This window comes from Primulina huaijiensis, chromosome 3 (assembly GCF_012295235.1).
Source record: "Primulina huaijiensis isolate GDHJ02 chromosome 3, ASM1229523v2, whole genome shotgun sequence".
Taxonomy (NCBI): domain Eukaryota; kingdom Viridiplantae; phylum Streptophyta; class Magnoliopsida; order Lamiales; family Gesneriaceae; genus Primulina; species Primulina huaijiensis.
In genome coordinates, this window is record NC_133308.1 from 7,047,500 (window position 1) to 7,059,750 (window position 12,251).

The following is a 12,251-nucleotide window of genomic DNA, read 5'->3' on the forward strand; positions in this document are numbered from 1 at the left end:
TCCTTAATCTAGGATGAGTACATTTAAAAAGTATTGTTTGTTTCAGTGGCAAAGCTGAGTAATCAACCTCATTTATTTCTTCGAACTGACTGTAAAATTTGGTAAATTCACCATGACTTGAATGACCGTGATTTTGAACCCCAGAATTATTTGTGCCCTTTTATGATGTATCATTAAAAGTGTGGAAATTAAACCCATTGACATAATAACCTAGATAAGTATTCACCTTTTCTGCAACAGTCTAAATGCAACTTGCTTAATAATAGGATACTTGAATTAAGTGGTTTGCAGTATTTCTTACGAAAAAAATTAAGTTAGTTGATGCATATATATGATTTATTAATTAATAATATTAATTATATAGTCTTACATAGCATTTGAACCAATCCAAAAAATTAGTCATTAACAACTCCTCAACACTAGAAAAATTTATATCTGGATTTTGTGCACGTATGGTATTCTCGTTCATACTGTAATTAATTAAATTCCATTACGAGATTGCACACAAATGTTAGAACTTATAATTGTTAATTAAAAAAATGAATCTACTTGATGGATTTACTTTTCTTACCTCACGAAGGGCTTGATTTCAACACAATTAAATAGAACGTAAATATCAACAACATGATATTCCTCATTCTAAGCCATCTAAATCTTGCAGCCCATATCGATCGATCACGATGTCGAAATATGGTTAACACATCTGAGTTCTGATCGTTGACGTCCTGAAATTGTACTTTCCTGGTTTTTCTTTCCCTTGTCATTAATGAATCACTGAAAAAATGCTGACAAAATATAAACGCCTCTCTAACCAAGTATGCATTGCATATGGATCCCTCAACCCATTCTTCGTTGCACACTGTGTTCTTCAATTTACGTAGAAATCTTTCAAATGGATACATCCATCTGAATTACATGAGACCCACAACGCATGCTTCGTAAGGAAGATGCATACATTGATTTTCCATGGAGTCGAAGAAAATGGGTAGAAATGTCTTCTGCAACTTACACAAAATTATAGAGATTTGTTCATTTTGGCGCGTCATATCACTGTGTTTAATATTCCTAGACATTATGTTCGTTAAAAAAAAAGACTTAACTCAGTCAAAACCTCCCACAAATCACTTGGTAACAACTCTCTGAACGCAACAAGTATCTAACTTTCAATAAATACATGACAATCATGACTCTTCATACCAAACATGCACAACTAGCTCATGTTCACACAACAAGACATTTTCGAAACATAACCATTAGAGAATCAAACATCCTTCAACTTTCTAAATAAAACCTTTCTTGCATGCTTGTCTAGTTTGTATCTTGCTTTAGGATATCTTCACGTAACTCAATCAGGATGTAACTCTGGTTTTATACCAATTTCAACAAGATCCCCTCCTGATTTAGCATTATCAGTAGTACTTCCTGTAATATTCGTCACTATGTTGAAGACATTGTCGAAAATATTTTTTTCAACATGCATGACATCCAAGTTGTGTCTTATCAAGTTGGTAGTCCAGTAGGAAAGTTCCCAAAAAATACTCCTTTTCCATTAACATTTGATCAAGTTACATAATTCTTTGTTTTTCGTATCATAGCCAACCTCATACGAAGGCTTAAAACAAAAATCGTTTAGCTCAGTAAGTAATTCATCACATAAAAGGTGATTAGCGACAATTTTTAGAAAACCGTCCCTAATTAACGACAGATTTGTCGCAATTAGCGACATAATTATTTAAAAAATTGTCGCTATGTTATTAATGCAACGGTTTTAATATTCTGTCACCAATACCGTCGCTAGTTTTAGCAATTGTTTCAATTAGCGACGTCGCTAATTATACCACGTTTTTTTAAAACCGTGGGCAAATTCAATTTAGCGACGCGGGTTAGGTTAGCGACATAATTCGAAATACCGTCGCTAAATTCTGAAAATCGTTGCTAAATTAACACTTTTTGTAGTGTTATGACTCTACATGTTTGTCATGAAAATCTATTCTCAATTACTTTTTATTCACAAATACTTATTCGAGACGGTGTCATGAGTCAATTTTATGAGATATATATCTTATTTGAGTCACCATGAGAAAGTATTATTTTTTATACTAAAAGTATTACTTATTTCCGTCTCACGGATTTTCACAAATAACTTACTATTTTTAAATTTTTAGATCATTTTTATGCGATAAACTAAAATCATATGAATATTATAACAATTTTATAAAAATAACCGAGAGCCCCTTTCAAGGTGGGGCACGGCCTGCCCTCCATCCATGGAGATAAACAAGATGAATATGTTAGTTAATTCAAAGATGAACAAAGAAGAATGCTGCTTAATGCATTTATTTCAAGCTCCCAATGGGATAACGATAATACATAGGAAGTGCAACAATTCGATATCAAAAGAACCTATGGCTTGTCCTCGGCACGATTCATCGTACAACATAACGCACTTAACACGAAATCGAGACCAAACTATTTTCTTTGGCTGGACTTCTCTCCGAAGTCAAGAAGATCGTCCAACAATTTGTCATCCAAGTACTCGAATTCAAAGACTTGCTTCCCTTTCTCGGACTCATTTTTCGATCTTGAAGACGACGTTGCATGAGAAGAAAATGAAGGATACTCATTAGGAAAATTGAGGATTGCTAAAGAACCTCTCATGTCATAGGCTGCACGATCATAAGCCCTTGCAGCTTCTTCTGCGGTGGCAAAGGTCCCTAACCACACTTGGGTACCATAGTTATTGGTATCCCGAATCTCCGCCCCGAACTTCCCCCACGGCCGTCGCCTGACCCCTCTGTATTTCACCTCCCCGCCACCTTCTTTGCCCTTTTCTTTTGGGTTTCCATTCATCTTGACTCTTACTTTTCTAGTAAACAAGTCTCGGTCATGTATATTTATAGATGATATATATTTATGACAATTAATTTTAATTTATATATATATATATAACCATTTTGGAATATTAAATATTAACGGGATAGTCAATTCATTTAATTTTTATCGCGACATTTGACTTGTGATAAAACTATTAACTTCAATTTGAAAAAATAACTTGATTCTAATTTACATCTATGTAAACTATTGATTTGAAATCCACTTGAATCAATTCTTCACTAAATATTAATTTTTATCAAGGCATCTTCAAAATTAGGTTCGAGTTATGATCCTAACTAATCTCAATAATAATATTTATTTTTCACAAAAACTATTGTGAGACGGTCTCACTGATCAATTTTGTGTAATAGATATTCTATATGATTGGTCATCCACGAAAATGTATTACTTTTTATGTCAAATATATTAATTTTTATTGTAAATATAGAAAGGAGTGATCCGTCTTATGAAAGATATACTCTTTCTTTTTTGAATCTAACGAAGTAATTCGGATTTGGAAATAAACTTGGTTTGACGTTTTCATTTGAAGGATTTGATTTTTCTCTAAAGCCAAGCATTTAAAGCTGCAAATGAAAGGGCAACAAGGATACAGTTGGTCGTTCTACCAAAGGGTGACAGAAATCGTTGCATTATCACCCAAAAATATCAAATTAAATATTATTAAAGAAAAAACAATAAAGAGTCAACGCTGGAAGTCAGAAAAAGTCAATACCGGAATTGTCGACATCTGTCTGTCTATACAGGCGTGAAACCTCAAGATTAACGATAATACGTAGGAAGTGCAAGAAGTCGATATATAAATTAGAACCGATCGCTTATATTCGCCACGATGAATTCATCGTACAATATAACGAACTTTACGAAATCGAGACCAAACTATTTTCTTGGGTCGGAGGTTCTCTACGAAATCATGAAGATCCTCCCAAAATTTGTCATCCAAGTACTTGAATTCATAGACTTTCTTCCACTTCTCGGCCTCATTTTTTGATATTGATAACGACAACGCATGTGAACAAAATGAAGGATATTATTGATTACTAGCATTAAGGCTATTTCCAACCTAAGTCCTCTATTTTTCATTATTTATAATGTAATAATGTATTGATAACTGGAAGAGAAATAAAGGGGGATGGCTCTGACGAGATTTGTACTCTGTTTGGACATTGTTTCAGAGGTACTTCATCATCCGAGTCTGACCTTCCAGACTGTTAGCGTGTTGTCATGATTGCAATGAACTAAAATTTTATCTTTTTTTTTTGTTTGTGTGCGTTTTTAAAATTTGATGGTGACACTAATAGAATTTACTTGATTTACTTCGCATATTCAATGAAATCATGGGTAGATAATTGTCGAAGTAGACACACGTGGAGTAATATGATACTATTTTACTTCGCATTATAATTGAAGTCGTATACAAGAAATTAGCGAAGTCTTTGGATGGTTCAATAAGGGAAAACCGGTCCGAAATTAGACCGATGCTGAAGTAAAACAACGTCTTTTACTTTATCGATTTTGTAATGTGCATAAGTAACTTTTCACAATCATATTGCGACAGTTTCAAGAAACCGTCGCAATTGTTAGAGATTGTGTTATCAAAATCGTCGCAATTTTAGAAGATAACCGTGGCTAATTAGCGACTGTTTAAGTAAAACCGTCGCAATTGTTAGCGATGGTGTTATTAAAACCATCGCAATTTTATAAATGGCGACGGTTTCTGTAAAAATCGTCGCAAATTTTTGCGATTTTTAAAAACCATCACTAGCACCTAATTACTATGATGAAGTAATTATATTCCACAACTTCGCCATAATTTTTATTTGTTGAAATATTTTTGGTATTTTGTTACTTCACAAATTACATTTATTGACGAAATAGTCGATTTGAAAGACTTCATTTTTTTTTATTATAGTGAAGTAATTAATGAAGAATGACTTCACAATTATTGAGTTGTATTAAAAGTTAACTATCGATTCATCTTTTACAAATAAATTAAAATTTAAGTATGGTTCATTTTTTTACTTCACTAAATATAAATTTTAATTTTTTTAACTCTTTACTTCATCAAAAATACTCTGTCAAAGTAAAATATTACAAAATATTAGAAGTGAAGTCCGTGTTTTTTAAATTTTGAAGTAACAAATAATATTTTATTTTGCCGGTGTTATTACCGAAGTTGATTGGTATATACTACTTTATAATTAATAATCGTCGAAGTAACCAGCGGCGAAGTAAAAACCAAAAGTTCTACTAGTGTGATATGTCATTTAGTAATTGTCTATTTTCTATGTCCAAAGATCTTGTATGTTTAATTAATATCAAGTTAAACTAAATCTTTAATAAGTATTTTTAATAAATTGTGTAATGTATTTTTTCATGACCTTATTCATTATTTTCAATTCGTGTTTCTTACAAATCGTAAAATTACAATAAATTAATAGAAAAAAAACACTTGAAATAAATTTAAAAAGACAAAAAATGTATCAATAAAATTAATTAATGGTATTAAAAATAAAAAAAATTAAATGGACCAAAATATAAATTAAAAAATAAAAATGGACAATGTTGTAATTTTTGAGTGGCAAAAACTTGTGTGAGACGGTCTCACGGGTCGTATTTGTGAGAAGGATCTCTTATTTGGGTCATCCATTAAAAAGTATTACTTTTTATGCTAAGATTATTACTTTATATTATGAATATGGATAGGGTTGACCCGTCTCACAGATTAAGATCCGTAAGACGGTCTCACATGAGATCCACTCTTTTTGAGTATGTCATTTTAGTAATTTATGTCATCCTCCAAACTCATACTCCATTGCCACAAGTGATCCTCCAAATATAGAAAATCAATGTAGTAATCTCCAAATTGGAGGCCTGATATGAAGATTGTTGGAGCCATATTTGTCCTTTATTTTGGAGAAATCCTCCACAATCGAGGACTGTTGGAAATGTCCTAAGTATTATATTTATATTTGTTTAATAATTAATTATTTCAAAATACTTATAAGATATTTTTGGTCCTGTAGTTTTGTCATTTTGGCACTTTATGCTTTCGAATTTATTTTTATTCATGTATCTTCTGATTTTTGACAATTTTATTCACTTTTCATCCGTAATGTTGATTTGGACCTATACACGTCCGTGCCATCTCAATGTCATATTGAGAAAAATGACTAAAATTACAAGAAATAAACAAATATGGTAGATTAAAACTGAAGTATGACAACATAAATAATTAAAATCACAAAAAGATGAACATATAAAACAAAAAAAAAACAATTTTCCCTATTTATAATTCTTTAAATATTAATTATTTCAGAATATTAAATTTTGCACCCCATTTTAAAAATCCTTACTCTGTCCATGTCAGGAGGTTCAGACGCCCCAACACCAAAAAGTCGGTGCCCCCGCACTGACCTTGTAAATCAGAGAAGAGCTGGACAGAGATGACAGCGCCTCCTCGCCATTTTCTCTACACCGTGTGAAGATGAAAACACGAAGCAGGCACGACCACACCCATTTCAAGCTCCCCAACGCTACTTGCCGTGCAGAAAAAACATGTCTTGTTTTATTTTTTAATTTCATCATAAATTAATTTAATTTTCTAGAAGACAGCGTAATTTGGTCAAAATTATGTTTTTGAATTATTGATTATATATTTGATTTGTATATTTATGTTTGCTTGTTTTAAAGCTTTCAATTTATTGGCTATGAATTGATTGAATAAATAATTAAGATCTATCACTCGAAAGAAAAGATTGAAATTAAGATCGTATCAGTTTTTTATTTCAGGAACACTTGATGAAACTCATCAGGTAGCCATGCAATATCAAACACACTAGATAGACCAATAGTAGCAAACCCACAAGATGAACCTTCATGAACATCAAACCATTATATTGAAAAGTAATATGAAACCTAATAGATGACCCTGCAGTATCATATACCCATTGGATGTAACAATAACACCAAACCTGTAAAGACCCAAAAATTTAGACTAGAGTTTTTGAAAAGTGGCTCACTTCAAATTTAGAAATTTATGATTTGGGGATCAAGATTTCTTTCAAATTTTGGCAAGATAAGGCAATCTTGATATAAGTATACAAATATAAAGGATTTTGGAGAAAATGATGTCAAGAGATAAAGAAACTTTGAATTTCAATGCTTCAAGTTATGATATTTTATGATGTGTGATATCCCGGGATGTCCCGGGACATGGATAGTGCTCGGGATGTACCGGGTCATGGAGTCGGGCCATGGATAGTGCCCGGGTCAGGAGGATGGATTATTCCCGGGTCAACAAGGTGACAACCTGATTGGAGATTCAGATCTCGGGTTGGCTGGGACATTGAGAGTGACTTGACAAAGAGAGCATATGAAGAGGCCAGTCGAAAGGCCGGGCCATTGAAACAACCAGGATATAATTTTCCTGAGCTATTGGATGCCCGAGTTTTCAGATAAGTCCCCTAGAGGCGTTATACCCGAACCACTTCGATATGAGTGCTGCATTTAATTGCATCGATACAGTAGAGTGTGTGCAGCCGACCTATCTCTGACACCAATACAAGTGGTTGACAAAATCAGGTGGGCTGGATGTGACTAGTATGAGATTTGACATGTTAGAACAATAGGGTATAGTCAGCCGTCTTACTATAATTAATGATCAGCACAAAGAACGAGGTCATCATTACATTCTCCTACTATAAATACCGGGTTCCTTCTTTGCATTCATTTATCTATTCACACATTGAATGCTCACATTTATTGTTCATTTACTCCCCACCATTCACACCAATCCCACAACCATCACTTGGTTACATTGGTTTTTAGCTTGAGTCCTTCACTGACTTAAGCATCGGAGTGGTCACGCCGGACACCTCTTCGACGCCCATTCACGTGGTTATTTTCTTGGTTGCAGATCCTTTCATCCACCCCAAGAACCAAGCTTTTGACCCAGGCGTTTGGTTCTCTTTTCCTTTACTATATTGATAGCAGATCCGGTAGAGTTCCTGACCCGGTTCCTCCATTCACCAGGATCGCATCATTGGCGCCGTCTGTGGGAAAAGAGAGTTCTAAGACGTTGATATGGCTCCCACTAGGAGGACAAACCAAGATACCTCTCGGATACAGGAAGACAATAACACTCATATTTCTAGTGTTGGTGGCCCGCCACCCACTGGTCACCGGTCTACTATTAACTTGACACCCGAGGACTTGGCTAAAATTGTATTTGATGCCATGGAGGCAGCCTTGGCAAGAAGACCCCTTGTTAATCATTCTACTCGGCCCGAGCAAGAACAGGAGCATGCACAAAAGGAGCAGGAGGAAAAGAAAAGGGAGGAGGAGAGGGAGTCAAGTGCAGGCTCTAAGTCTCCTACTGTGGCAGAGGAGTTAGAAGAGTTGAGAAAGAAGGTGAGAGTGTTGGAGAGGCAAGTTGTTTCTAAGTGCAGTGCTCAAATTGTCAAGGGTTGCCCATTCTCTGATGCCATCGTCCAGGAACCACTTCCCGGGCATTTCAAATCAGCCAAGGTTAAGGATTACGATGGGAGCTCAGATCCTGAAGAGCATTTGGCCAGATTTGAAAATATGGCCATGTTGCATTGCTATGAAGACCAGATCAAGTGTAAAGTATTTTTGACTACCCTGGTCGACTCTGCTCAAAGATGGTTCGAAGGGCTGACACCGCAGAGCATTCGTTGTTTTGAAGATTTTCAAAAGGTATTCTTCCATCAGTTCAGCAGCAGTAAGAAATACAAGAAGACTGCCTTCAGTCTATTTGAGGTGAAGTAGGGCCAAGATGAAACTCTTAGAGCCTACATCAAGAAGTTTAATCGAGTAGCTTTGGAGGTACTCGCATGTGCTTCAGAGACATAAGTTACACTTTTTATGCAAAGATTGTGGGATGGTGACTCTAACCGGGCTCGAAAGGCAAGAAGCAGAAGAGAGTGTTTGGAGATTGATGGGAAGGAAAGAAATGAACCAGTCATAAGTTTTGGCCCAGAAGATCTCAGGGGAGTCAGTCTGCCCCATAATGATGCTCTTGTTATCCAAGCCCGGGTGGGTAGTTACGATGTACTTAGGGTTTTCGTTGATAATGGCAGTTTTGTCAATGTCATATTCAAAGAAGCCGTGACTCAAATGGATTTACATGAATACCAACTGGAGGCGGTTGAGACTGCCCTGTTCTGCTTTGCCGGTCATGCCATATATCCGGAGGGGTAAATAACCTTGCCACTGACCCTGAGAACTGGGGACTTGAGGAAAACAGTCATGACAATCTTTACAGTGGTGGATGCCCGGCCCTCATACAACATTATCTTGGGGAGGCCAGCTATGAATGAGATGAGAGCCGTGGCCTCCACTTATCATCAAAAAATTAAATTCCCAATACGAGGACGGGTCGGGAAGGTCAAGGGAGACCAGCCTTCCTCTCGGAAATGCTATGGGGAGACTATCCGAGTGGATCAGAAAAGAGCAAGGAGGGAAGATAAGGGGAAGAGGGAGAGTCGAGCAGATGAGGTAGTCAAGGAAAGGGAGGTTCATTTTGTTGCTGAGGAAGAACAAGAGGCAGTGGAGATTGAGCCAGGGAAACACATTCGGGTGGCCCAAGACATCAATGCGTCCACCCACGTAAATATATTAAATTGTCTAAGAGCTAACATTAGTGTTTTTGTTTGATCTCAACAGGAATTGGTCACGATTTTGCCACAAGTGGCCGAGCATAAATTAAATATTATCCCGAGATCCCGACCCATGATGCAAAAGGAAAGGCATTTTGGCCCGGAGAAAGATAAAGTTATTGATGAACAAGTAGGAGAGCTGTTGCGGGCCGGCCACATTCGGGAGGTCCGATTCCCTACTTGGCTCTCAAATGTGGTCTTTGTTCCTAAAGCTACATGGAAGTGGAGGATGTGCTTACATTTCCGAGACCTAAATAAAGCTTGCCCCAAAGATTGTTACCCACTTCCTCGGATTGATCAGCTAGTAGATTCTACTTCTGGCTTTGAATTGTTGAGTTTTATGGATGCATATCAGGTCTACTACCAAATCCCCATGGCCCGAGAAGATCAAGAGAAAGCAAATTTTATCACTTCTGGGGGCACTTTGTGCTACGTGGTCATGTCCTTTGGCCTGAAAAATGACGTGGCCACGTAACAACGTTTGATGAATCATGTGTTCCAAAAACAGATAGGCAAGAACATTGAAGTGGCACTATGGCATAAAGCTCAATCCAGCTAAGTGTGTATTTTGGGTAAGGAGTGGAAAATTTTTGGGTTTTCTGGTAACCGATCGAGGAATTGAAGTAAATCCCGAAAAGATCAAAGCAGTACTTGATATGCCTTCCCCTAAATCTGTTTGAGAAGTACAAAAACTAACCGGGAGGATTGCGACCCTGTCACGTTTCATTTCTCGATCTGCCCATCGAAGTTATCCATTTTTTCCAGTTTTAAGGAAAGCACAAAAATTTGGCTGGGATGAAAAATGTGAACAAGCTTTCCAAGATTTGAAGAAGCATATGACCGAGTTGCCTGTTTTGGTAAAACCAGAGCCCGGGAAAAAATTGTGGGTTTATTTATCTGCCACTGAGCAGGCCGTTAGCTTCGTACTTGTCAAGGAGGAAGGGACCGACCAGAAACCAGTATATTATGTCAGTCATGCCCTTCGAGGAGCCGAATTGAAGTACAACGAAGTAGAAAAAATAGCCCGGGCTCTGGTGATGACTGCTCGGAAGCTGAGACCGTATTTTCTCTCACATCCTATTGTGGTTCTCACTAATTCTCCACTCGGGAGAATCATGACACATGCTGAAGTCTCGGGAAGAATGATCGAGTGGACCATAGAGCTCAGGGAATATGACATCGAATATAAACCTCGAGTTGCTATTAAAGCCCAAGCATTAACAAACTTCTTGATAGAGATGATTCGACCACCGAGGGAAGAGGAAGTATGGAGATTTTTTGTTGATGGGGCATCAAACTTATCAGGGTGCGGAGTTGGGGTGGTTTTAATTGCTCCATCAGGGGAAAAGATCAAGTTGGCTCTAAGAATCGACTCCAGGGTCACCAATAATGAGGCAGAATATGAGGCCGTTCTGGTAGGATTACAAGCTGCTCGGGAAGTCGACGCTTCCCGGGTCATTATTTACTCTGATTCTCAACTGGTTGCCCAACAGATTAAAGGAACATACGAAGCTAAGAATGAAAAAATGCTCAAATATCTAGGGCTCATCACGGCCCGGGCAGCATCTCTCACCGATTGGAGCATTGAACAGATCCCTAGAGAAGAGAATGAAGAGGCTGATACCTTGGCCAAATTAGCTACCTCTATGTCAGACATAAGCACCCGGGAAGTCCTATATTTTACCCGGTTGGTGCTATCTGTTGATGAAAAAATGACGTTTGTCCAAGAAAATTCGTGGAAGACTCCTCTGATCGATTATATGGTCCATGGCAAGTTACCAGAAGATTGGGACCTAGCCTTGAAAATCAAAAAGCAAGCACCCAAGTTTGTTATTTTGAATGATGTTTTGTATAGACGGTCATATCAGGGCCCTTTACTTAATTGTTTATCAGAAAATGAGGTTGAATACGTTCTTCGAGAAATACATGAAGGGTGTTGCGGTGAACATCTCGGTGGAACGGCCCTTGCTCGGAAATCTATATGAGCAGGGTTTTGGTGGCCTCGGATGAATCAAGATGCTGCTCAACTTGTTCAGAAATGTAAGAGTTGCCAACACCATTCTAATTTTCATCATCTCCCGGCTGCTAGCATGCAACCCATCTCAACATCATGTCCCTTTGATCAATGGGACATAGATATTGTGGGCCATTTCCCTACAGTCCGGGCACAGAAAAAATTCCTTCTCGTGGCTGTAGATTACTTTCCAAATGGGTGGATGCTGAGCCGTTGACCAAAATTACTGAGGAAGAGGTAATGAAATTTCTTTGGAAAAACATTGTTTGCAGATTTGGCATACCAAGAAAATTGATTTCAGACAACGGAAGGCAATTCTAGGGGAGGAAAATTACATCTTGGTTCCAAGAAATGAAGATAGTTCAATCTTTCACCTCAGTAGCCTACCCACAGGCCAATGGCCAAACTGAGGTGACTAATAGGATCATTGTACAAGCACTGAAAGCCCGGAATTATAAAAAAAGAAAGGACTAGGTCGAAGAATTACCGAGTATATTATGGGCATATCGAACTACACCTCGAACGAGTACTCGGGAAACTCCTTACAGCCTTGTCTATGGTTCGGAAGCTGTATTGCCTGTAGAAATCGGACAACCATCTACTCGGGTGGAATCTTATCCAAATAACAATAATTAGACCCAGGCCATTGAGCTTGATTTGGTTGA

At 37.3% G+C, this 12,251-nt stretch overlaps 2 protein-coding genes across 2 annotated transcripts; one reads left to right on the forward strand and one right to left on the reverse strand.

Moving 5' to 3' along the window:
- Positions 1-2,469: 2,469 nt before the first annotated feature.
- On the reverse strand, positions 2,470-2,850 carry LOC140972437 (ethylene-responsive transcription factor 14-like). Its single transcript, XM_073434863.1, has one exon. It carries the CDS (start codon positions 2,848-2,850, stop codon positions 2,470-2,472), a length of 381 nt encoding a protein of 126 aa, XP_073290964.1.
- Positions 2,851-10,408: 7,558 nt separating this feature from the next.
- LOC140972438 (uncharacterized) lies at positions 10,409-11,557 on the forward strand. Its single transcript, XM_073434864.1, has one exon. It carries the CDS (start codon positions 10,409-10,411, stop codon positions 11,555-11,557), a length of 1,149 nt encoding a protein of 382 aa, XP_073290965.1.
- Positions 11,558-12,251: the final 694 nt, after the last annotated feature.